General features: G+C 35.7%; 1 protein-coding gene across 1 annotated transcript in view; it reads right to left on the minus strand.

Annotated features, from left to right (window-relative positions):
• Positions 1–249: 249 nt before the first annotated feature.
• Positions 250–27,207, minus strand: part of arel1 (apoptosis resistant E3 ubiquitin protein ligase 1) — a 48,278-nt gene continuing 21,320 nt past the window's right edge. The window contains exons 6-22 of the mRNA XM_026285338.1: positions 20,418–20,644; positions 20,035–20,272; positions 18,966–19,135; positions 18,622–18,802; positions 17,757–18,001; positions 17,576–17,653; positions 17,313–17,454; positions 17,080–17,201; positions 16,874–16,949; positions 16,486–16,595; positions 15,884–16,063; positions 14,950–15,075; positions 10,655–10,784; positions 10,519–10,577; positions 5,473–5,562; positions 3,212–3,387; positions 250–1,876 (exon numbers count right to left, since the gene is read on the minus strand). Of these exons, the coding sequence (XP_026141123.1) occupies positions 1,774–1,876; positions 3,212–3,387; positions 5,473–5,562; positions 10,519–10,577; positions 10,655–10,784; positions 14,950–15,075; positions 15,884–16,063; positions 16,486–16,595; positions 16,874–16,949; positions 17,080–17,201; positions 17,313–17,454; positions 17,576–17,653; positions 17,757–18,001; positions 18,622–18,802; positions 18,966–19,135; positions 20,035–20,272; positions 20,418–20,644 (2,453 nt within the window). The 3' untranslated portion in view covers positions 250–1,773. The remainder of the gene's footprint in view (positions 1,877–3,211; positions 3,388–5,472; positions 5,563–10,518; positions 10,578–10,654; positions 10,785–14,949; positions 15,076–15,883; positions 16,064–16,485; positions 16,596–16,873; positions 16,950–17,079; positions 17,202–17,312; positions 17,455–17,575; positions 17,654–17,756; positions 18,002–18,621; positions 18,803–18,965; positions 19,136–20,034; positions 20,273–20,417; positions 20,645–27,207) is intronic.

The raw sequence follows: 27,207 nt of genomic DNA on the forward strand, positions 1-27,207 counted from the left end.
GATTTATAATGCCTGTGAGCTTGTCAGGTTTGCATAAGTAGCGATAATTGGCCAGTTAAATGAACTGCTATTATCCTATAAGATTTCAGGAAATTGGAGTAGGGAAGGAGTTCCAACAGTGTATCTTGCAATGCCTCATTCTTGGTCTTAGAGAACTTGGTTAAGACAGTAATCGGAGACATTTTTATGCTATATTTTGGATATTAGCTAACATCTGTAGCAGAACTGAAGTTATACGGCCCATTCGGTGTATGTATGCAAGCTTTATTTATTTTGCGAAATATTCGTACAAAAGTTAGTGACAGTGTTCATACGCATATTTTATGCACACATTTCTGCCTAGACATGCTTAGTGAAAGAGACCTAATCAAATGTAATGTTTTACAAATAAACAAGTCTGATAAAAGAGACTTTAAATTGTGGTTTAGACAAAGTAAGAAAAGGATGAATATAGAGCTATACAAGACCTTTAGGTAGCCAGATCCTTGTTTCTGGCTACTGATATAGTGCCTTTCTTAATGCTGTACTAAAATTTGAATTTTACTTTGAAGTGGTGCTAATCCATAACATTATGCTTTGGCTTACAATTCCACATTTTTTATGACATTTACAATTAATCAATTATTAATTTACGTTTTATTATTATTATTATTATTATTTTATACAGAAATGATGAAACCAAAGAGGATATCTACATGGAAAAAAAGAGAAAGTGTGTTTGTAGTGGTCATAAAAAGACACTAGAATATTGTTACAGGCTCTATACAGTGGGAAACATTTCACTATTGTTCTTCAACAGTCAGCCATTGTGCATTGTTTTCTTCCCTCTCACAAATAGACTTTACTTTTGTAGCGGCATTAAAAGAAAAAAAAAATGTAAACAGCATCAATTATGTACAAAAGAAGCAAAAATTATAAAAAAAAATAACAAATAATCAGAGTTATATGTTGTTTGGGGTCTTGTCTGGTATGATGCATAGATGTTGCTCAAAGATTTCAGAATAACAGTAGTTTTGCGGTAGGTTACATGTGTCTTTGTAATAATATTTTAGAACTAACTTTTTTTATGGACATACAAAGCTAAATCTAATCATATTATATTATTATATTTTAAGAGAGCAAAAAGCACATCTGATAAATCTGCAAGTTAGCTATCTGAAATATGAAACAAACTGTCTGATACCAAAACAGTTGAAACTGAAACAGTATGAACATCTCTGAGAAAAACAAAATAATAATTTAGGAAATCACACAAAGATGAAAAAAAGAAGAGATGGTACCATTATAATGTGTCCAAGGTCCCTTTTTCATAAATACCAAATTAACGTTATAGGGAGAATTTACACACTGTATAAATAAAGCATAGAATAAAATAGCAGTTATATACACAACCTTCCCTGATCAGTTAAGGCCCAAGTGTATAGGGTATGCAGTCATTGCAAACATCCCTTAGTCTACTAGATTTCTTAAAAAAACAACAACAACAACAAAAAACATTCTCTTTATGTCAAATGCAAAACAAGCATCCTGACACTTATGTAGGCCATTTAATTATGTCTGCACTCATATAGAAAGAGAGGCAACTATCTATCATTTTCATTTTGTAGAACAGTCTTTAAATACATATGTACATAACTCCTGAATCCTCCCAGAGGCATCTTGTGATCAAAGTCCTTCCTTTACAGTACACTGTAAAGTACACTGTGGTGACATGTCCATGAAAAAAAGGAAGTTTGGAGATAACTCTGTTTCGGCCTGAGCTGGACAGATGTTTCAAAGCATACCAAAGCCTTCACTCCCCTCACTGATGGCCAGTTTCAGCAGCTTGTGGAGCTCCTCGTAGGAGTCATATGTTGGGAGGCACAGCTGGTTAAAACTGGTTAAAACAGAACAATGTGAGAAGAGGGGTTAAACATGCAAGCCTGATATACAAAATATAACTTTTAATGATAAGATGCTTCTAACAAAACTGTATGTTGCTAGAAACATTAATACAGTTAATTTAAAAATACATATATTCTGTAAAAAGTCATGATAGTCAAGTAAATAATGTTTTTTCTTTTTAATCAAATTTCAACAAGTGCTAAAACCTTAAAGGGGACCTATTATACAAGAATCAAGTTTGAACACAATTGTGTGGCCATTGTGTGTGAATACAACCAGCCTATAATGGTAAAAATCTACCCACTCATGTATTTTTTTTTATAATCCCAATAAATCGTAAACAGTCCAGATTCCAGATTTTCCCTATGTACACATCATCGTAGGCAAAGGTCCCGCCCCTTTTTGGTGCTCTCTATCCTATCTGCATAAACGCAGCCTTATTGAGAAGCAGCAGTCTGCCATTACTGTTTTCTTGCTGATGCTGCTGGTCAGCCCCAAAGAGACGCTTTTTGGGATGCTCAAACCAACATGGGAGTTTCCATAGACTCCCTCATGAAGCTCTGCCCTCTTCTGAAAAGGGGGCTGGGAGCACCAGCTCATTTGCATTTACAGGGGCATAATAGGCCACCTTTAAGATGAATATTACTAATAAAATAACAACATAAATGAAATTTGCCTTTTAAAGAAAATTACAGTTAAAGTTAGGGGCACAAAGTTAGGACACTTGACACAATTTTCATCATTTTGGATCTGTATGCCACCAGAATAGAATAAAAATGAAACAATGAAGATGAAATTAAAGCGCAGACTTTAAACTTCAATTCAAGGGGTTAAACAAAAATATAACATAAAATGCTTAGAAATAGAACTATTTTATGCACAGTACCCTCATTTTCAAGGGCTGAAATGTAATTGGACAAATAAATACAGTGATTTTGTTTAGAGTCCTTTGCTTGGAATGGCTGCCTTAAGTCTAGAACTCATGGACATCACCAAAGATGGGTTTGGGATAGCCAAAAAATGGGTTTTGAGTCAATTGTCCAATTACTTATGGTCACTTAGAAGGGGGGAGGTACATATTAAAGAGATGTAACTCCTTAATCTTTCCTACAATTTTGATAATTCTCTCAAAACAAAGCTCACAGTGTTCACTTCAAGCACATATTCATTATGTGACTGTAACTTGAACATGTTTTGGTCAACAGCAAAAATAACAAAAATTTTTTTACAAATATATATGGACCTAACTGTATATCTCTGTATTATTTTGGGAAATGGATTTTGGTCCTTCTGTGGAAGTAAGATGATGTTTGATGTGTGCACTTACCATGTGTGTGCAGTGGGCAGCGTGCTGTGTGTGGGAGCTGCTATAATCTGGAAGGAGGGGCAAAGCGTATTGAAGCCGCCAGGTGGGAGCTGCGAGGAGCCAGTGGTGAACTGCAACAAACGTGCCAATTCTTCCTGTGTGAAGGATGACACCACAGCCCAGAACCATTTCATAACCTAAACAACAGAACAATCGGGATGAGCTCACTGCAACACTTTCATCCCCTGCTGTGATCTCTCAGCCTATTATTGTGAAGTCAAACACATTCCAATATCAAGTCATCATTATACAAAAATCTTAGATATATACAATAATTAACATTAACATGAATACAGTGTTGAAAAAGTGTTGGCCTCTGGCTGAAGGGTGGGGTCTTAAAATTAAAGATGAAAGATGCAACATAATGCCTCCTGGGGTCACTCATACTTCATTAAATAAATAACAAACAATTAATTATGCTGAAATACATAATACATGAAAACGTTTTGATGTCATATTATTGATTTATGTTGCTAAGGGTGTTGCTCTGTGAAACACAAAACCATTGGGTGAAGCGGTCATAGCCATAGACATATAAAGAGTGAATTCCAAACAGCTTTTTTGCGCCCCTGAAGTGCACTTCGGGAAGGGGACACCATTTGTTGGGATGTTCCAACTGAAAGTAAACAACTGAATCCCTTCATGAAGGGCCCTTCCAGAAGTCCGTTAGGGAAGGGAGCATGTGATGGTCACTTCATGGAAGTGATTTCCATTTGTGATCATGTAATCTTCATGTAGGAGATCTTGCAATGCTTTTTAAAGCAAAGTTGTTGTTGATTTTGAGTTTACATACAAACGTAAGTAGAATAGGCTAATTCAATTTGTCTTTTAATTTAAGACAAAATATTTTTCGTCACATCGTCAGTGATAGAAATATGATTTAAGATGGTAATCAAGTTTAGTTTGAAAAAGTTTAATAGTAAATAAAACAATCAGACAATATTTCAATAAAATAATATGAATATTTATTTGCAACAACTGATAGAGTGCTGAATGCTGAACACACACACACACACAGTATTGGTCCAAGCAACTTGTCATAACTCTCATATGTGGACTGAAGAAAAGATCCCTGATTCCCTGAGTGTTACAATTTTGAGGTTGTTATAAATCGTAAAATTTGAATTATTTCTCGGGAAATTACCTTTCACCTGAATAGTTGTTTTTAGTTTTATTTTGTCATTATAACATAATGTTGAGATCAGTTATCCACCAAAGTCAGACTAAATGTAAATAGAATTTATAATTAATAATATAAAGTTTATATGATTCTTATGAAGTCTGAGCTTATTTTACAGATATCTTATGAGCTAATCTAAGATAGTCTTCCGTGCAATGCTGTGAGCCAGAGGACTGACAGGACAGATCAGACTGTCAGAATCACAGACTCATCTCTGAAGAGCAGATGATTAGAATGCTTATCATATAATCGTGGCTTATTTATGTTTTGCCCATTTAAGCCAATAGAAACACAGGACAACACAAACCTCAAGGAAGGCTAAAGAAAGTTCTTCGGGATATTATATTATGTGATATTATACGACTTACACTAGGTCTATTATACAATTGTACTATTTACTACTCACTGTGTGTGTGTGTGTGTGTGTGTGTGTGTGTGTGTGTGTTCACTGCTGTGTGTGCACTTTGGATGGGTTAAATGCAGAGCATGAATTCTGAGTATGGGTCACCTGTATGTCACTTTCACTTTCACTTAAAAAACTAAATCAAACTCATCTCCATTGTTACAATTGGAGGGGCAAGGACAATTTTTAATATAACTCAGACTGGATTCATCTGAAAGAAGAAAGTTATATATACCTAGGAAGCCTTGAGGATGAGTACATCACAGGATAATTTTCATTTTTGGGTGAACTTACCATTTAAATCTGACCAGTGGACAGAACATTGGGAAGCACAACAATACTCACACTGTCAAAACAAAGCATCCCTGAATGCAAAATTTTCCATTATAAACATTCATTGTTGTGGACAAGTGGTAAACTGGTAAATTCAAAATAATTGCTTTCTCTCTTTCTCTCATTTCTACGTGTTTTCCAGGACTGGAAAATTTGTCAGTTTGTCAGTCAAGTTTTTCAAAACGAGTGGGAACCCTAATTCAATGCTTCCTGTCATTAAGATATTAGGTAATGCCATGTTTCTCTACAAACCTATGTTGATAACGTTAAAAAAAGATTAAATACATTTAACATTAAGTCACCTACCTTTTCTCTGAAGTGCCACGACCCTCCAACAATTACAGCATGAGCTTTAAAGTCCTGCACGTTAATATCTCCTGTACCACACATCAACAACTGCAAACAAGACAAAACAGTAATCACTTAAAGTGCATGTAAAAGGCATTTAAGAGATTTGTTTCTAAACCCACTGTATATGTATTGCTGAAAACATGTTAGAAAGACTGAGAACTATGTAGTACTGAATTGTGGAGTTAGACCATTAAAAGTTTTTCACCATTTTTGTGTTCAGGATTTTTTTTAGGTGGCCTGAACGTTGGCCTTTTTTTGATGAAGCACTGGAGCCACTGAGCATGGTTCCATGGCTCCCTCCCCTTACACTATACTAACAACTAAAGCACATTAGCATCAGTGGTTCACCCACTCAATCGCAAGTTACTATCATTACCATTAGTTACTACAGCCTACACTTTGCCGAATCATTGGTCATGATTAAGTCATTGAGTCATTTATTAATTCATTTGATTCGTTCAAATGGCTGATTCATTCAGGAGTGAAGTGGTTCTTTATGAATGTTTCATTGAATCATTAGGCTTGTTCGACTTGAAACTGGTCATAACCATCAGTCCGATCAGTGTGTGACATCGAAGTACCGCAAGAGCTTAGAGAGCACACGACTCCTTGTGCTTTTGAATCACCCTTGCGGTACTTTGATTGGTACCGATTGGTCTGTGCAGCACCACTTTAAAGTCAATGCATAGGCCAATGGTTCAGCGCGTCAAATGGTTCACCAAATTCGTTCAAAACGTGGATTAAGAAATGAAATGCCACTGTGGGTTGCTCGGAAGTGAACAGTTTTGCTTTGTCTATCTTGTGGTTGGCAAAGTTGAGCAAAACAGACAATATATATATTTATATGTGTACAGCAGGTAGACAACCAAAATGGGTAATACCACTGCTGCGTTAACTGCAAGTCAGTCACGTGTTAAAATCATTCACGAAACTACCGCCAGGTGGCGCAAAGGGATGTATTGCAAACTGAATGTAATTGTACAATTTTGGTTTGTAAATGGAGATGCAAGGATGAAGTAAAACAACAATAACATTATAATTTAACATTGTAACATCCTTAAAAACCATTAGAATATTTACAGTGAGTTAATTTCAAAATGTGGGATAGTCTTAGGCTACAGTCTAGCCATAAAAAATTTAAAGAAAGACCTTTACACAAGGGCTCTTACTGCATGCACAAAGTCATTTTCAGATGCAATGGAAAAAAAGAAAAAAAGAAAAAAAGCTGGATAAAAACATCCACGAAACTTATAAATAGTTAACAACATTGCCTAGATTAGGCCCATACTCTGTTCCTAAGTATATATGTATACATACACACACACACGGATTGAAAGCTATATGTTTTCATTCGGTTCATTCTTGGTTTAAAAATAAATTAATGAATAAATAAATTCTTCAGGTTCCATATGCAGAACGAAACGAGAACGGTCCACTATTAACAAATAATTCTTATTAACTCTTAAAAAAAAATAAAAATAGTTAAGCTTCGAATGGGAAACATCACGAATATGGAAACGTTTGGATTCGTCCTGAATGAGAGAGCCCAACCTTATGTTTCGCTTTAAATTATTTTTTTATATACTGCAATTATATTTATCCATTAGAATTATAAATTTATAATTCTTGTTCTGTTCTGATAAATTTGTTACATTTAAAGGATTTGTTTTAAAGTGAAGGGATCAAAATATATCCTGTTGGTATATTAGCCTATAACATTATTAGGCCTGCCGTTATTATTTCAGAATGTAATTAAAATGCTACTCTCACAAACGTAATTTATTGTTTAGCATGTTTAAAAAACATGTAGCAACTGAAAATAGTAAATTAATCGGTTAAAATTTGTTATTGTGGGTTAACCAATTTACATTATATACTTAGGAACAGAGTATGGGCCTAATCTAGGCAATGTTGTTAACTATTTACAAGTTTCTATGTTTTTATCCAGCTTTTTTTCCCATTGCATCTGAAAAGGACTTCACTTCGCACGCTCAACCTGCCTCCCACGTTGCTCAGCTGTGGACGATTTAAAAATGTTTGATATAAAGGTTGCGGTCACATTTTATACAGGAATTGATCAAAAAAAATAATAATAAAAAATAATAATAATAATAATAATAATATATAATATATATATAATATATATATATATATATATATATATATATATATATATATATATATATATATATATATATATATATATATATATATATATATATATAGTTAATATGCAATCAAGTTCTTCGGATACTATACAAGACAGAATTTAATTTAGACTATTTAACATGCACGGTGACATTTTACCGTTTTAACTCCTAAAGATTTTAAAGTCAGTTTAATAGTATTGAAATTCAAGTTGAATTTAGTATTAAAAAAAGGTTTTAATTGCTAAAATAATTTCTATGAATTAATAATAGCCTATGTTAGCATGACTTTTTCAACATATCATTTTTTATGAGCTGTATTTGTTTTCTGAAACTAAGCACCCATTCTTTATTTATAATATTTATTTTTGAAGAAAATAAGTATTTATTATTTAATAAAATAATAGAAATAATAAGGGACGATCCAAATATTTGTAATGTACAATAATACAGGCCTATATCTGCCTGCAGTTAAAAAGTTATCATATTTGATTCACCCATGTATGTAAGCTACAATTATTCTAAATAATAAAAATAAATAATGTCATAAAATGCCATCAGTATGAGTAAAGTTTACCATTATAGAATTGGGGTGGTAATTTAGGAGGGAAAATACTTTCAAATTACAAATGGCATGGAATTTTAAAGCATAACAACTGAAGGTCTATGAAACTTTAGTCAATAAATCTTTTTTTTTTTTAAACAATAGCACTTAAAGTTTTCAACTTAAATATTATTTCAACCATATTGCCTGTGAATAAACAAAAAACATACTTTTAAATGAAAGAACACTCATAGATTGTAGGTTGCTTCTGGTGTTTGGATTTGTACTTCAATATAATGAGCTCCACGTTTAAGAATAGCCTACTCTCTCTATTTAACAGCATTAACTTACAATGAAATACATCTTCCTTCGGGTAGGCTGAATGTTTTCCTGCCTTGCTAAATGTTGGGCTCATGATCAATGAGTTGCATTCACCTCATACTGATTTTGTAAAGTCAAACCACGGACGGTTAAGCTGGGTCAGTTAGCAGAGTCCCCGCTCTGTTAAGCGCGAGCAGCTGGCGGACGAGTCCGCTTGGTCTTAAAGCCTTCCTCAAACGCCTAAGTTCACAAATAACAATGATTTTTGCAAAAATAATGATTCATTATCAATTTATAATTTTCTATTATTTTGGCCTAGTGAAAATAATAATATGGCCTGCGAGAAAATAATGAATAAAAAGAGTAGCTATGGCTGCTGTGAGTGCAGGCATATTTCAACCCAGTAACATGAAAAAACATTGTTCCTTGCAGCCAAAAAACAGACTGAATTCAGTTCAGGGTTGGGTTTTTGGGGGGCAGATCTGTATAGCTTGTGGGGGTTGATATAAATGTGTGAATTTCTTGCTCTTTCATATGGATAGTGTCTTAAGAGGGTTTCAAACTTGCAGAACATGTTTTAGGACAACTTTAAAGAAAGGTTTGATCCATTTCAAATGTTGACTACTGTATAGCGCAATAAAGTTTATTAGTTATTATAACTTTTTAAAACAAATACAAACTGTTGCATTAACCTTATTTGTTGAATGTATGAAATATAAATTCTCACAGATTGTAGCCTATTCATTACCAATATATTGAACCATCTATTCATGTTTTTCAAAATCGCAAACACAGTCCAGACATCAGCAAAGTATCCGTCTATTAACATGTTTTATAGGCTATTTTAGATTTGGGAAATATACATGCATTACAGACGTGACACAAAACAATATTTGTAGAATTTCTGTGATTTACAATGCACAAACCAGAAGCAACGATATCTGAACAGAAGGGTTGGCCATTCGCAAAACAAAAAATATAAATTTTATTTACATTTTCTTTTTTGTGTTTCAGAGGAAAAAATAAATGGACCGTTCTGAAAGGAGAATTTATGCAAACGCATATAAAATGATTTAAAACTTTAACAGAGATGTCTTGAGGGTATTTAATAGGTCTGCCCCCATGAAATTTTTTTCTAGTTACTAGTCGTTCATTTGTCATTATTCAACTAATCACAGGTTTATATTAAATTTACATCTATAATCCATAATGAGCCTTAATATATTCCGCGTTCAAGCACATGCATTAAGTATGCCACAAAGCACAGGCAGAAGTAGCCCAATAATTGAGAAAAAGGAGACATTTTAATTATTTATTAATGAACAAATGTTTTCTTGTGTAAACCGTAAAATAAAAAAATTTGAAGAACAGTCTCGCTGCATTGTTTTCTGTTGTATGGGCGTATTCAAGCCGAGCGCTTCAGTGAAACATTAGAATCTGAATAGCACGTTCAGCGCGGGGGCGTGGTCGCATTCGAAGATAATGACGGGAGACGTGAAAAACGGACATTGCGTTGTTTTCATATGGATTACTTTATTACAGAATATTTTTTTTTCGGCAGCACTTGTTTAGTTTAAAAGTAGATATGTCAAGCTTTCTATAGATATCTCTCAGGTCTATTCATTGAGAATTCACTGAGTTACAGTTCATTTTAATGACCTGTTTGTAAATGAAGATCACCGCAGACAAAGGCTGCAGACAGCACACCTTGTTTGTTATCTTTATTTTATAAATGCACAAAGATTTGTTGTTATTATGTCTGTATACAAAAAAAGGAGACCCTTTACAGATTCGATTGATGTATTGCTCTTATCTGTACGATCAAAACTGAAAGTGTAATTTAAGTTCTTTTCGGGGTAATCAAGAGAAAATGCCTCATAACACGTATACGTGTTAATCTACTTCAAAGGGTTAATACACTTCCATTACTGAATGATTTTCAATTATTCTAATTTGCTGTATATTTACAGTTTAATGTAAATTTCTCACCTCCAATTCATTCTCATCAAATATGGCCAGAAGGTTTTCAGGGACCAGTTCATTCAAACCTGAACAGAAGAGGCAATTCAGTTAAAGAGGTTTTGTACAAAGGTTTAAATAAAGAGACAGAAACTTGGGCTCTTACCTTTAAGGAAGTGTTCTACTTCATCTCGCACCTGACTGGCTAGTCTGTACTGGGCCAACAGGTTTAAGTAGTGAATTTTATTCTCATTTGTCACAGCAATTTGAGCACCACCAGATATCAATTCCACTACCTGCAATATTATTACTATAAGTGAAAGCGTACAACAAAAATTCACCTGTACCTTCAAATAAACCTTCAGGCAGGGGTATCTAAACCTGCTTCTGGAAGCCACTAGCCAGGTTTCCATCCGAAGTTCAGAATTTAACTCAAAATTGGAATATTGCACAAAACATTTGCGAACAAGCACCGTTTCCATCCATCGAGTCAAAGAGGGGAAAAAAAGACACTTTCTGATAAACTGGCACTATACATCACTAAGAAAAGTAGGAGAAGCTACTGAATATAATAAATTACTTGCACCTCAGAACACGCAGACGAAGCACAATGAATGCAGTTAATGTTTTCGGAGGTCGATGCTACTGTTTGGGAACACAGTCTTTAACAGTAATAAGAGGCAATTATACAGAAATACTTTGATGACAGATTTTGCTCTGGCATTTCCGAATGACCATATAGCAACATTTCATATGCTGTGATAAGAAATTGGTCCTCTGGTTATTTGGGATTTACTGTCCCATAAAGCAAAGTCACATGACTTTTTTAATGCGCTTGGAGGAATTTATTTGTAAAATGCATTTCCATCTCCCATTATTTGCAATAACCCCTTCTCACACAAGTCAAAAACCACCTCAAGCGAGTGTAAAAAAATTTGCGAATTGAGGCATTTTTAGAGATGTAGCGCCAACCCTAATTAAAAACACCTGGACCAGCTAATCAAGGTCTTTAGATCCACTAGAAATTTCCAGGCAGGTGTGTTGGAGCCAGCTGAAGCTACACTCTGCAGGATGTAGGCCTTTCAGGAACAGGATTGGAGACCCCTGCCTTAATGGGATGGTTCACTTTCAAATTAAATGTTGATAAGTTTTAGCTTACCTCAATGGCATCCAAGATGTAGGTTTCTTTGTTTCCGCAGTATTTCCCAATTTGATATGTTTAGGTCAAACCGTACTTATCTGTGACTCCTATAATCGAGGTCTATGGTCACCACTTCAAAGAGCATGCACAGAGGAGTCCAACTTAAACAATTCCCCATCATAAAGTACACATTGATGACCTAAGACACAAAACGAGCGGTTTGTGTAAGAAAACGAACAGTATTTATATTGTTTTTACCTCTTGTACACAACCACATTCAACTGATCTGAGGGCGCGAGTGCTTCCCGATGTGACGTGCGCGCGCTCTGGCTTTAGTCTGTGCAAGCGCGGAAAGCACCAGAAGTGATCTCTCGCGATTGAACGTCACTCATTGTTTACACTTACTGTCTTTGGTTTACACAGAGATTTCGGAAGTGTTACCTTTCACTGTGAAGATCTAAACATATTTAGACATACAGGAAATTTCAATGGAAGACGATTTCAATATATCAACAGACAACGTTTAATTTTTTTTCACAACCATATTTATTTGAACCAGAATACACAGATCAAGTACTCAGGAGCGATCCGCTGCAGCAGCACGTCTTCAAGCCTCAGAGAGACCGAGATCTCTTCAAAATTGGTGGTGTTTTAGTAGCAAGTGTTGTGAGATGCCAACAGAAGTGGAGAGCATATGTTGTCACAAATGGAACATAGCAATGCCACAACTACAAGACGACGATGAGGACATTGATAGTATGGCTGAAACGATTTCCTCGAGTAACTCGATTACAAAAAATGATGGAGGCAAATTCCTCTGCTTCGAAGCCTCTTTTAATTTATTTAAAATCTCACATCAGGTTCTTCGCAATTAATTTTTTTTATGTGACACAAATAGTTTACGTCCCCCCCAAAGCGGAAGGAGACACAAGCGCTGAGTCTGAAATCGCCATAGGAAATTGCATACTGCAAGGAGTCAGCAGTTTTGATTTGAGGGCCCGGGCAAACGTAAAGAGAACGTCATGGCGTATGTCCATTGCAAGATAGAGCTGGCATACCACAACTAGGGCCCTATGATTTCTGCGATGCAGAAAACGCGGAGGGAATCGAGGAACCCAGTCATAAAAATGGAATTTACAGTTTAACGCGGAATGAGATGGAATTTGCCAAATTTTGAATGAATTAATCAAAAATAGGTCATTGCACTTACATCAAATCACGATATGGACTTATATCTGTAAATATTAAGCTGGAACAGTCGGTTTAAATATGAATCCTTCATGTTCTGTGTTAAAGACTATAGTTCAGCAGAATGTTCATAGCCTACTACTAAAAAGAAAAAAATCTTTTTTTTAAGGTTTAATCAAACATCTTTTCTGCCATGTTCTATTTTTTTTTTTATAGTACTGTATTTTCCGGACTATAAGTCACACTTTTTTTCAATTTTGGCTGGTCCTGCGACTTATAGTCAGGTGCGAATTATTTATCAAAATTAATTTGACATGAACCGAGAGAAATGAAATAAGAGACATGAACCAAGAGAAAACATTACCGTCTACAGCCGCGAGAGGGCACTCTATGCTGCTCAGTGCTCCTGTAGTCTACACTGAAGACATAGAGCGCCCTCTCGCGGCTGGAGACAGTAATGTTTTCTCCTGGTTCTTGGTTCTAAATAAATGTGACTTATAGTCCAGACCAGTGCGACTTATATAAGTTTTTTTCCTCATCATGACGTATTTTTGGACTGATGCGACTTCTACTCAGGTGCGACTTATAGTCCGAAAAATACGGTAAATCCCCTTTGTTTACCAAAAATTAAATGAATGTTTTATGTGTTTAATGTGCATCTCAGAAAATGCTTTATTTACAACCCCAACTGAATGGCACTAAAATGCACTTAATTCATCTGTCAACTTTATTGTCATTGTTCACAGTACAAGTACAGACAGAGAAACAATGGGTAATAATTAAATGTTTATTTTTGATGTGTGCATTGCATTCTATGCATTTAAAAAAGAAAAATATTTTTTTTCTAAAAGAGGAAATTTAGTTGTTCATTTTAAGAGACCTAGGAGTCTTATTTTCTCTTGCATAATTAATATTGCACTTTAATTAAGCAAAAACACATTTTATCAGACTACTCGATTAATCGATGGAATTTTAATTAGAATTTTTGGAGGCAGTGGCTCAGTGGTTCATGTAGGTTGTCTACAAGCCGGAAGGTTGGTGGTTCGATCCCCGGCTCCACCTGACCAAGTGTCGAGGTGTCCTTGAACAAGACACCTAATCCCAGCTGCTCCATACGAGCTGGATGGCGCCTTGAATGGCTGACACCGCAGTCGGAGTATGAATGAGTGTGTGAATGGGTGAATGTGAGGCAAATTGTAAAGTGCTTTGGATGGCCATGTGGTCTGTTGAAAGCGCTATATAAATGCAGTCCATTTTTTTTTACCATTTACTCGATTACTAAAATATTCAATAGCTACATCCCTAATTGACAGTATCGCATCACACATCTGCCTGACTGAAGATCCTGAGTTTTCTCCGCTGTTGAGATGCATCGTTTTGCACATTGTTTTTAGTTTGCCACGTATAAACTGGAGGCGACGTCCAATGCCAGAGAGACCCAATGGCACGATGTCAATAGAGTAATGTGATTTATTTGTATTATAATCGCAACGATTATAGGGTGCATTATAAACAAATTAATTAATTACAATTACTGCATTATTTTTCAGACAGTGCAGATTGGTGGCGTATCGTGTGGTAAACCGTAAACAATGAGTGACGTTCATGCTCGAGAGATCATTTCCGGTGCTTTCCGCCCTTGCGCAGACTAAGCCAGGTTGCTTGCACACGTCACATCAGGAAGCACGCATGCCCTCAGATGAGTTGGACATGTTTGTGTACAAGAAGTAAAAACAATATAAATACTATTCATTTTCTTACACAAACCGCTCGTTTTCGTGTCTTTGGTCATCAATGTGTACTTACGATGGGGAATTGTTTCATTTGGACTCCTCTGTGCATGCTCTTTGAGGTGGTGACCATAGACCTCCATTATATGAGTCACAGACAAAAATGGTTAGATCTAAAAATATCAAAATGGGAAATACTGCGGAAACAAAGGAACCTACAAGGAACCTTGGATGTCCTTGAGGTAAGCTAAAACAAACCAAAATTTAATTTGAAAGTGAACTATCACTTTAAGATCACTTTAACACACACACAGGCACTTAACTGTATGATCGTATTGGAATCAAGATTAAAATGAACAGATTTCATTTTTTGTTTGTTTTTCATTGAATTATGATGAATACCTTTTCCAGGTGTCCTGACTTGCTATATTTTTCTTCAGCAAACAGCAGGTCCATTTCACTGACATCGTTGTTAAGAATAAAGCACACCTTGGTTTTGTAAAATTCCTCATCATCAGTTTCAAAGTACTGCCAAAGCAAATAGATAACAAAAAAAAAAAAATTAAACGCACAATTTCATTCAAGGAAAGTAAGAGTTTTTGCACACTCGCAAACTCTGTGCTGAAAAAAATTTGACGGGCTCTGATATTAGAAATATAACTATATACTTACTAAGTTTAGATAAACCTCAGATTTCAGCCAAAAAAGGAATTTTGATTGTCATATGTGACCCTAGACCCCAAAACACTTAAGTGTCTAAATTGAGATTTATACATCATCTGAAAATTGAATAAATAGGCTCTCCATTTATGTATGGTTTGTTAAGATAATACAATATTTGGCCGAGATACAACTTTGAAAATCTGGAATCTGAGGGGGCAAAAAAAATCAAAACACTGAGAAAATCGCCTTTAAAGTTGTCCAAATGAAGTTCTTAGCAATGCATATTACTAATCAAAAATTAAGTGTTGATATATTTATGGTGGGAAATTAAAAAAGAAATCTTCATGGAACATGATCTTCACTCGATATCCTAATGATTTTTGATATAAAAGAAAAATCAATAATTTTGACCCATTCAATGTTTTTTTGGCTATATCTAAAAATATACCCCAGTAAAAATACACCCTGATTTTGTGGTCCATGGTCAAATATAATTGGTATGAAAAGTTTACAGTACCATACCAGACGTTTACTGGTATGATTGCAAAATTTGCACCCAAAGAGAAGAGATATGACTACTCATAAAATGAGTACTCATTTGTAAAAGAGTCATAAACTATATCAGCACAGGTTAAAATGTATATTTATTAGCAGGAAATGAATCAGTTGTCACCTTATAGTTCATTCGTAATCCAATTATCTGAGCCAAGAAGGAGCGGGTGAATCGGGCTCGTACCAGCTGCTTGTAGGACCCACCTAAAGCTGATTCATACAGACATTTCCCCACCACTCGACCTGCAAACTCATACATTTTCATCCTCAGGTGAGGGGGGCGATCAGCGTTTGGGTGGACCTGCCCAAAAAACATAGAACAGCTCATTCTATTTCAACTCTTAACCAACATCAACATTAAAAAAATAAACAAGTATAACACAATAGTTCATTTAAAGGTGATGTTTGTAATTTTATCCCCTTTAAAATACTTTCTCATATCCCAGTGTAATATACACAGACAATTGTCCAGAACTCTTTATCCACCTTACTTTGCAACATTATAATAACATATTTCCTGTGAATGTGCAAAACTTCCAATTAATTAGTTGCCTTAAGTAAATAACTAGAAATATTACAAAATGCAGTAAATACAATAATAAAACAATTTGCGCTACAAACCAGTGTTTATAATTACAACAATATATTAAAAAAATACAATAAGAAATACAAGTTTGCAATAACAAGCAGCTTAAAAAGCTGTTTTGTACATCTATGACTTACCAAACCTTGGTTGTTGTCACTAAAGCGTGTGAAAAGCTGGTTATTTGTATCAAACAGAGCCTTACAGATAAGCTCAAACCACTCACGTCGTGGCCCACCCCAGTCCAGAGCTAATAAACACACCCAAACACATAGAACAAATCAACCTTTAAATATGATTATGGGTTTATCAATGGTCAAAAAAAAAAAAAAAAAAAAAAATACAAATCATGTCACAATAAAAACAAATCTTAATGATAAAAAAATTATTATTTTTTTTTTTTTTATTTTTTTTTTTTTTATTTTATTTATGTAATTAAATTTTATGTAATTCATGATGCTCTTGACAGGTTTTGTGAAATGCGCAGGAATAGTTAGTAAAGCTAATAGCATCGATCGGTTAACAAACCTTCCTCGTCCTGGAACACAACTTCAAAGTTCTTACTCCACTCCGACACAGAAAAGTTCCGTGTGGCCTTCAGAGACTGAAAAAGGTGAGGAAAAGTGTCACTTTAAAATAAATACTGCAGGTTTATGTGACTACCGAGAGACTTTTTCCATCTTTCTGTACTGTTCTGTATGGCCCACAAGGAATGATCTGCCATATTTGCTCACCGATTCAAGGAGTGAGTGACGGCTGATTTTCAGGCAGGTTTTAGTGCGAGGTCTCTTGGTGTGAATGTGTCTCAGCTCCCGCTGAAAAAAGTTAACTTTATCCTGAAAAGTTTCTGATCCACCTAGAAGATGCAAACACACAGATACACACAAAATAAAAACACAACACAAATCAAACAAAACAATATATTTACATTTGATTGTATTTACAGCACACTGCCAGTCACACTAACCAATATTCTTGTGGAGAAAGCGGATAAAAGTCGCAGCCATGATATTTCTGTCCTTACAGCTGAGCTCTACAGGAGGCTGAATCCCATCATCTACTACCAGTGTTAGGTATTTATGGACAGGGTCTGGTCCATGGTAAGTGAACTGCCAGAATTAAAACAAAAATAAAAAAATATATATTCTTGAATAAAATGACAGCCTTTGCAGTCAGCAAAGTTTGATCAAATGATTCAGAAAATAAGGAAGTCTGAAAAAAAAAGATAACCTTAGTTCCAGGACACACACGGAAAGTGAAAAGGCGCCAAGGAATAATTTTCAGGTAAAACTCCTTCACAGAAAATTGCTGTAACACATTAAGTCAGTATTTAAATTAACAAAGAACCAATATTAACAAAGAAATTAACCACACACATGTAGCATTAACCCATTTAAAAATCTATTTTTACCTTTGGTGAGATATAGCAATAAACCTTTTTTGGTTTCTTGACCTTCTCTGACTGCCCCTCTACAGGGGAGTCATGTTCCTCCTCATCATCACCCATGGAGGGCCGTCTCTGCAGGGCAAGCTGGGAGGAAGCTAGAAACTGCCAAGGACAACTACTGTAAGTGCCCATGCTGTAGAGGTAGGCCTCAAAGTAGATGCTTATGCCTGGGGTAGATACATTTTTCTCCACACAGTTCTTCTCATTTTCTGTGTGAGTGCATAATGGTGAAAAGAAATTGAGAAAAAGGTTACATCAACATGCTTCCACTCTTCTGGATGTTATGTATTCCATGTTGTGTACTGCTGTGTTCTGTCCTTGTTACCCTTACAGTTACATTGGAGAGAACAACAGAGTTTCTACACTTTGATCACTAAAACTCCATGACTTCTCATTTCCCTCATTGAACAATACTGAAACAGACTGGGCCAAAACCTTGTATCAGTCAGGTTTAATATTAGGTATTCACGTTTTATGCAAAAGTTTCATAAAAAAAACTTGTGAGCCTAATCTGAATATGTCCATTCTGAGCAATAAATTTTAGCACTGGCAATAGATATTCATTCAATACTATATAGTGATGAAATAAATATTAAGACTTTTCTGAGGAGAATGTATGTTCAATAGTTATTTTTTTGTATGCACTAGCATTTGTTTTTGTCACTTGTTTTACATTTAGTTTCACCAATTTATGTTGCAGGTCTTTGAAAAATTGTGATTTAAAATTTAAATTTAATGTAATGGAAAATTTAAGCAAATTATTTTTTTTAACATTGGACCCATTTTGCTAAAAAGTTTCAACAACAAGCTAATGCTAAGATTAACTCACCGCTGAGTACAATGATGTCAAACTCCCCATTGCTAAGGGGCTGGTCCCTGTATGAGATACATGCCCTGAAGCAGCCTTTTTTCCTGAAGGTAAGCCTCATCAGAACTTGGCACTGTGGCTTGTTTGATGATACCGATGTGCTGTAGCAATCATCTGAGCTCTCCTCATCCACTGTGCCCAACTGTAGGAACAGTAAGAAAGAGAGATATATGAATGGAAATTCACCAAATTCTGCTGAATCTGAAACTCTTTTTATGATAACAGAATTTATGCTAATACATATATCCAAACTTTGAAAGTTTTAATAAAAAAAAAAACTCTGGGTATGTAGTAAGTGTACTTACTGGGTGGACATTCATGCTGTAATTGACCTCATCCACAAGTGAGACAGAGTTACTGGTGGGGTTGCCATATTCATCCCGTGGTTCTATCTGCAGCGTGTGCTGCTGGCCATAAGTCAGAACCAGTGTTGAGAAGTGATACGCTATCTTTGTTTTGGATGGCACCACTGTACCTGCAAAACATGCAATTCATGTCATTTGTCATCAGCATCTTTTCATTTACTACAAAATTTTTTTTTTCTAAATGCACAGCTTAATGTAAGATTAAATGTAACAACATATATAAAATAATTATCTGGTAAATAACAAAAAAAAAATAAAAATAAAAAGGAAAACTGGCAAAGGATATGCTGGTTCTTTTTGTTGCCCTTTTTAAAGACTTTCTATACTGTAGAGCAAGCCTGTTTTTAAGACACTGCAAGCATACATACATATTTGAACTCATTTGAATATCAAGTTGTTGGGAAAGCAGAATGTTTCAAAATAATGATATAATAATGATTTATTTCTAGCTACTAATTACTATGTAAAAAAACAGTTTTTCTGTTTTTCATATTTAGAAATTGAACTGAAATGTTTTTGCCTCCTTTCATCAAATTATCTTGCTTTAATTTTTAAATTTTTAATCAAGTTTTTGACAGTAAAATAAGGGGTTTTACTCCCTTGCTCGAATCATACATTTTATTATCCTTGATGATTTTGTGCTATTCTTCAACACCCTCAAAGCTTTTCTGGTTCAACATATTTTAAACTTATGAACAAGGCTGTCAGCTGTCTCAAGGAACTTTAAGTGCTTTGGAAATTGTCTTGCAACCACAGACTTTCTAATGTAGTAATGCATGTTCTCTATAGCTTCAACTTTTGTGAGAGCTCTTTTGACTTGGCTATATTTGCCTATTCAACTTCCGCACATGCACTTAATTCATGTTTGTCACATTATGTGAGCTCATTGGGAACAGAGGTGTGCTTAAAGGGTACACACATGTACCCTTTAAGCACAGCTAGACTTTTTTTTGCCAAACACAGAGAGTATTAGAAAAGTAAGAATTAGGAATCTGTACTTGCATGTTACCTGGTTGAAATATCTTGTAGTAAGGGCTGTAAGCCACATTCAGGCCTCCAAGTTTTACAGCTACTTCATAACGTCCAGCCTTACGCACAGTGAAGGCCACTTTGACTACATTAGACTCTGGCTCCTGGAGGACCTCCTGGGTCACAGGGACTTCTAAAGCCAGCTCTATGTGAGTGATGTTCACCTTCAATCCCACAGGTCTGTGTGCAGGAAAAGGCTGGCCATTTTTGTAAAAAAGCTGGGAGGGGGATTTAAAAACAACTAATTAATACATACAACTGTAGTCATTTTAACTGAGCTGCATGAAGCACCAATGTTTAGTCAATTACATAGTCAGTACAGACTACACAACATGAAAAAAAAAAAAACTTTTGATTGTTCACCTGCACTCGGAAACTCATGGTTTGACCCACTTCCTGTGGCTCTTTCCAGTCCCAGGAGACCTTGCATGAGCGTGGGTCCAAATAATTACCCCGTACATAGTCATAGATACTGCGGTCCCCATGTCGGGCAGGGTCATCATTCTGTAAGAAGCTGACCACACGAGCAGCAAGCTCACACAGAAATTTGATGGTAAAGACGAATGCGATGATGGAAACAGTTATTCCACCTAAAGAGAGTATATGAGTCTTAAAATACTGACAATTAATCAACGTAAAATATAACATGTTTAGGGACCAATTCTCACAATTAACTAGTTGCTTTTTTAGCATGCATATTACTAGAATATTGGTTGTTTATTGGTACTTAAAAAGCACTTAATGCCTTATTCTTCATGACCATAATTTAGAGGTCCCTATAAGTGCACCCATTATGCCTATTATTATTTTTAAGGTTCCTAATAGTGTTTTGGGAGTCTCCTACAATAGGAATAAAGCATGCAAGGACAAAACACGTTTTTTTTTTCTAAAAATATGCATTAATATCACAATTTTTCAGTGATTCTCAAACGATTAGTTGGAAACAGTTTAAAGATTCATATGCCTATTTCAGTATTTCTGAATTTTGAAGGCTCTATAGAAAATATAAACATCTATTTATCATACTTTCAGGTTGTAATACAGAGGAGCATCTGGTCCAAATAAACAGCAAACTGATTTATCTTTAACAACAATCAATAGCAAGCGTTTTGTGCATCCTGTGTTGGAACTCCGAGATTACAGAAGCAGTCATCAGTAAAATGATGTTTTTGTGGGTGCTGTTAGGTTTTTTGCAGTCTGCCAACGTAGAACATAGAGCGCATTAGGCAAATGTGTTACAACTGAGCGGCAACCTCCCGCTCTCTCTTGTGAAGCAAACAAGGAATTGACTAAAACTGTAATTCATCGACTGGCCACTTGAGGCTGGCTGCCAAATGGAGTCAGTCCCATAAACTCCCCATGTTAAAATGCCAAACTTTACAGCAAAAAAACATGTTTACAGCCTGGTGCAAAAAATAGTTTTGTCTATATAGCTATTTTTGCCCTTCATGACAACTGTGAGGGGGTGAATTTTTTTTAGTTCTGCATAATTAAGGGCGTGGCCACTAGAGTGACAGATGGATTGCTACTGCTGTCACCGCCGTCCCGCTAGGTGAGCCTGGCTTCAGCAACCAGCTCCCGCCTCTGAGTATTTTTGATTAACCCAGAATGACGCACTGCCAAGATGGTGACGCCTGCTCCGCCCACTTTTGGTTTCAAAAACTCTCTTCGTAAACCTATGGGTGACATCACGGACACTACAGCCATGTTTTTATACAGTATATGAATACAACCTGACATGTAGCCATCATGGAAGTGAGATTTGAATTACTAACTACTCGTCTAGGCTGTACAGAGTCTATTCTTTATTTTGGGAAATAACTTTATTTATCCAGCACTTTCACCTTTACAACTTTCCATATCATTTACATTCACATACAGGTACATTACACACTGCATGAAAGGCAATGCTGGAAATTGCATAATAGGGGCACTTTAATCCTATCCCAAACCTAAACAACAACTACCTTACTAATTATTAATAAGCAACAAATTAGTTTTCTGAGGCAAAAGTCATAGTTAAGAATTAACTCATAGTGAGAACTGGTCCCCAAACGTAAGTGTGCCAACATAAATTTAAAAAGTTATTTTCCCAGACAACCCAAGGAAATCAAACAAATAACATAAAAAGAAATGTTAGTACAAAAGTAATCATAGCAAAAGTGTTTATTTAACTGAAAATTGGATGAAATTATAAAACAAACTATCATTTAGATAGTTATGACCAGAGGTTTTGAAACTCCAAAAAGGTGTGTATATGAATATAAAATGTATAAACAATCCAATAACTATTAGATACCTTTGGCTTTTGTCAACAATATCAAGTGAGCCGATAAGCATTATGCTAAGATATTCTGAGAAATGAAGGCAGTGACACTGGCCCGTCAACTCCACAGTGGTGGATGTGCCTTTGTGGATGTTTCATATGGATAACATCTGAGGATATTTGTTTCCCATTTGAATTGGTTTATTTGAAAGTGGACATTTCACTCTATTCACTATACAGGTGCTGGTCATAAAATTAGAATCATCATAAAGTTTATTTCACTAATTCTATTCAAAAAGTGAAACTTGAATATATTATTCATTCATTACACACAGACTGATTTATTTCAAATATTTTTTTTTTTTTAATTTTGATGATTATAACTGACAACTAAGGAAAATCCCAAATTCAGTATCTCTGAAAATTAGAATATTACTTAAGACCAATACAAAGAAAGGATTTTTTGAAATCTTGGCCAATTGAAAAGTATGAACACGAAAAAGTATGAGCAAGTACAGCACTCAATACTTAGTTGGGGCTCCCTTTGTCTAAATTACTGCAGCAATGCGGCGTAGAATGGAGTCGATCAGTCTGTGGCACTGCTCAGGTGTTATGAGAGCCCAGGTTGCTGTGATAGTGCCTTCAGCTCTTCTGTATTCTTGGGTCTGGCATATCACATCTTCCTCTTCACAATACTCCATAGATATTCTATGTGGTTAAGGTCAGGCAAGTTTGCTGGCCAATTAAGAACAGGGATACCATGGTCCTTAAACCAAGTACTGGTAGCTTTGGCACTGTGTGCAGGTGCCAATCCTGTTTGAAAATGAAATCTGCATCTCCATATAGTTGGTCAGCAGCAGGAAGCATGAAGTGCTCTAAATCTTCCTGGTATACAGCTGCGTTGACCTTGGACCGAAAACACAGTAGACCAACACCAGCAGATGACATGGCACCCCAAACCATCACTGACTGTGGAAACTGTTACACTGGACCTCAAGCAACGTGGATTGTGTGCATCTCCTCTCTTCCTCCAGACTCTGGGACCCTGATTTCCAAAGGAAATGCTAAATTTACTTTCATCAGAGAACATAACTTTGGACCACTCAGCAGCAGTCCAGTCCTTTTTGTCTTTAGACGCTTTTGATGCTGTCTGTTGTTCAAGAGTGGCTTGACACAAGGAATGCGTCAGCTGAAACCCATGCCTTGCATTCGTCTGTGCGTAGTGGTTCTTGAAGCACTGACTCCAGCTGCAGTCCACTCTTTGTGAATCTCCCTCACATTTTTGAATGGGTTTTGTTTCACAATCCTCTCCAGGGTGTGGTTATCCCTATTGCTTGTACAATTTTTTTTACAACATCATTCTCTATTAAGGTGCTTGTACACAGAGCCCTGTGAAAAGCCAGCCTCTTTTGCAATGACCTTTTGCGTCTTGCCCTCCTTGTGCAAGGTGTCAATGGTCGTCTTTTGGACAACTGTCAAGTAAACAGTCTTCCCTATGATTGTGTAGCCCAGGGGTGCCCAACCCTGCTCCTGGCGATCGACTGTCCTGCAAAGTTTGGCTCCAACCCCAATCAAAAACACCTGCCTTTAATTTTTAAGTGAGCCTGAAGACCTTAATTAGTTGCTTCAGGTGTGTTTGATTAGGATTGGAGCTAAACTGCAGGACAGTCGATCGCCAGGAGCAGGGTTGGGCACCCCTGGTGTAGCCTACAGAACTAGACTGAGAGACCATTTAAAGGCCTTTGCAGGTGTTTTGAGTTAATTAGCTGAATATTTTCACAATATTCTAATTTTCTGAGATACTGAATTTGGGATTTTGCATAGTTGTCCGTTTTAATCTTCAAAATTAAAAGAAATAAACATTTGAAATATATTAGTATGTGTGTAATGAATGAATATTATATACAAGTTTCACTTTTTGAAAGGAATTATTGAAATCAACTTTTTGATGATATTCATATATATATATATATATATATATATATATATATATATATATATATATATATATATATATATAAAATATTCAAATATACAACACTAAGATGCTAGAAAAAACCTTCTGACTGCTTTCATTATTTAACAAAAGCATGTTTTGTTGTTATTCTGAGTGCAAACAAATAAACGTAGAGTCTTTACAGATTTGAAAGATGTATTACTCTTATCTGTATGAGCAAAAATGAGGAAGCATTTTAAGAGCAAGTGAGCACGCCAGCGCCTCCATTTGCCATGCAGTGAGTGCGCTATTCTTCACTCTTCCCACAGACACATAAACAGCACACATTTTTCCAGGTTAACATTAGATCGAGTGGACATATAAAGTTGCTGCCACTTACATATTTCAAATAATAAGCCATATTAGAGGTTGTAGAATGATCGTTTGTCGAATGGCGAGCGTTTGTCCTTCCCGATGTAGCCTACTAGTGTATTACCACATTGACAGCTGTAAACGATCCATGTGACTTTGGATTTTTATTTATTTTCTGCGAGTAATAAAATTTTGGTAGATCAAACCTCTTCTGTTTGACTAACGGTTAGTGGACTATTTTAAAGATATTGATTTTCAATGGCTGAAAAAATTTTATTCATGGTTGAGCACTGCACAACTAACATAAGGAAAGGCCAATTATACTTAAAGCAGAGTGTTTCCTAAAACATATTTATGAAAAATGTATGTAATTATTAATTATGTATATAATGTAATTAATTACAATATTCAAATGTATGGCTTAATTTTATAATTTTTTATAGTTTATTTTAACAGAAACCTTTCTTTCATTGATATTAAACACTTTGGTTATAAGCATAGGAAGATGGTTGCATATTTTGTATTTTAAAATTAATAAAAAATATTATGAAAAATACTAGGGGTGCTCCGATCACGATCGGCAGTCAGTACCACATCTCGTCAGTAAAGCCGGTTTTCTAATGAGCCGTTAATACCATCAGGTGCGTGATTTCACAGAGCAGCTTTTACTACACAGAGCCGTTGTTAATAGAGAAGATGCACAAATCCACTTCATTTTCAGCGTTTTTTGGTGCATCTTCTCTATTAACAACGGCTCTGTGTAGTAACAGCTGCTCTATGTGAAATCAAGCACCTGATGGAATTAACCGCTGATTAGAAAACCAGCTTTACTGATGAGATGCTCATTAACGATCGGCCGATCGTGATCGGAGCACCCCTAAAAAATACTATTATAGCTTAAACACCTTAAACAAGTATTCCAATATGATTTTTTTCAAATTGCCCACCCTAATGTTTACAATGGCATGCTGCGTTATATCTATCTTTTCAAAGGCATGACAGATTGGACTTTATAAGTGGTGTGTTGACATGACTCATTCAGCTGCACAATACCATTCAATTTTACTGTTAATTGCTGATAAAATTGACTGAAATTGAGGCTGCAACATATTAAGCTCTAGTTTAAGTTTAATTTTTATTGATAAATAAAATTATACATGGCAAATAATCTACAATTATCAAATAATCAGTTAAATTTTTTACATTCACGGCTCATTAAATGAATTCTTTACAGTGTTAAACAGTTGTATTCTTATACTAAACATGGCCAAAAAAAAAAAGATTTGAACATGTGACAGAGTGTGCAGTAAGTAATAGGAGTAATTCACTCCTGTAGGTCAAGCCATGTTTCCACCGCTGGAACTTTAACATTAATGACCCATGAATGACTTTGGGCTGGTACTCGGTGTGTTTCCACTGCAGAAACCAGGATCTAAATAAAGTCAAGGTTAAAAAAAAATGTCCCTCAGAAAGTCCCATTTCATGAGGAAGTACTTTTTTAAAGGTCCAGAACTTTCGGTGGTGGGACTTGGGTGCTAAACATGCTGATTGGTCGAGTTCACACAGCATTGTGATTTCAACCACCATTTATTTGGATAATTTTCATGAAATTTAGTTTTAAAAGATTTCAGGTGAGAATTTAGTTGTTTAAAACTCAAATCTGTGGTTTACATACAGAATTACCAGGCTTGTGTCATTCAATCTGGGGGAGATCACACTCACGAGTCGAACTCGCAAAGCCCAAACTACAGAAAATTGCTAGTCCGAAATGTGCATACTTTGTATTGAGCAACGCGTGTAGACCCACGTCACTAGACGGGAAGATTTTTTTTTTATTGTTCCGGGTAATTTAGGTGAAAAAGTAGTATAAGTTTCTGAAAGTTTTTTTTTTTTTTTTTTTTTAAACATGGGGATTCATGACATCATGAAGGGAGGAATTCCTTATGTGTGTGGGCTCTTTTGGGAGAAATGCCCATACATTGACTAGAAGGACTTGCTTAAAAATGTGTCTCTAAAAGGAGTGTGTTTTTGGTTGTGAGGGAAAGAAAACCTTGCACAGCTTCCTAAGAACCCAGCGTTATGTGAACAGTAGATGCGGTTTGTTTTTCTGGTGCAGCAATGGAGTTTAACAAGTGTTTATTTGCTTCCGTCATTTCAGTGATGAATGCTTTATAAACAAGACCCAGTTAGGCACTGGATTTGCACATCGCTTGATACTTAAAGATGGAACGGTCTCAGCGATAAAAGATCCTGGTCATGATTCGGAACCAGAGGCAGTAAGTGAAACTATATCAATTTTTTTGTTGTTGTTGTTGCCAATCAGCACGCAAGTGCTCACGATTCTCTAGCTCTGTCCATGGTGCACCTCCATGAGCTCGGCTGTTTTCAAAGAGAAATCATAAAGCTGTATCTTTCTTTTTTGAATATAATAAAACTAAAGACTCTTTGGAGATATGAAGGATGCAATACCACTCCATAGATACTCAAGTTCAGGAATGGCTTAAGGGGTGGGGGTGAATGGGGGGATAGGATGTTTCCAAGGGTCCGGAGCTGGGGGGGGGTCCGATATTTTTTTTTAT

This window comes from Carassius auratus, chromosome 17, assembly GCF_003368295.1.
Source record: "Carassius auratus strain Wakin chromosome 17, ASM336829v1, whole genome shotgun sequence".
NCBI classification, from domain to species: domain Eukaryota; kingdom Metazoa; phylum Chordata; class Actinopteri; order Cypriniformes; family Cyprinidae; genus Carassius; species Carassius auratus.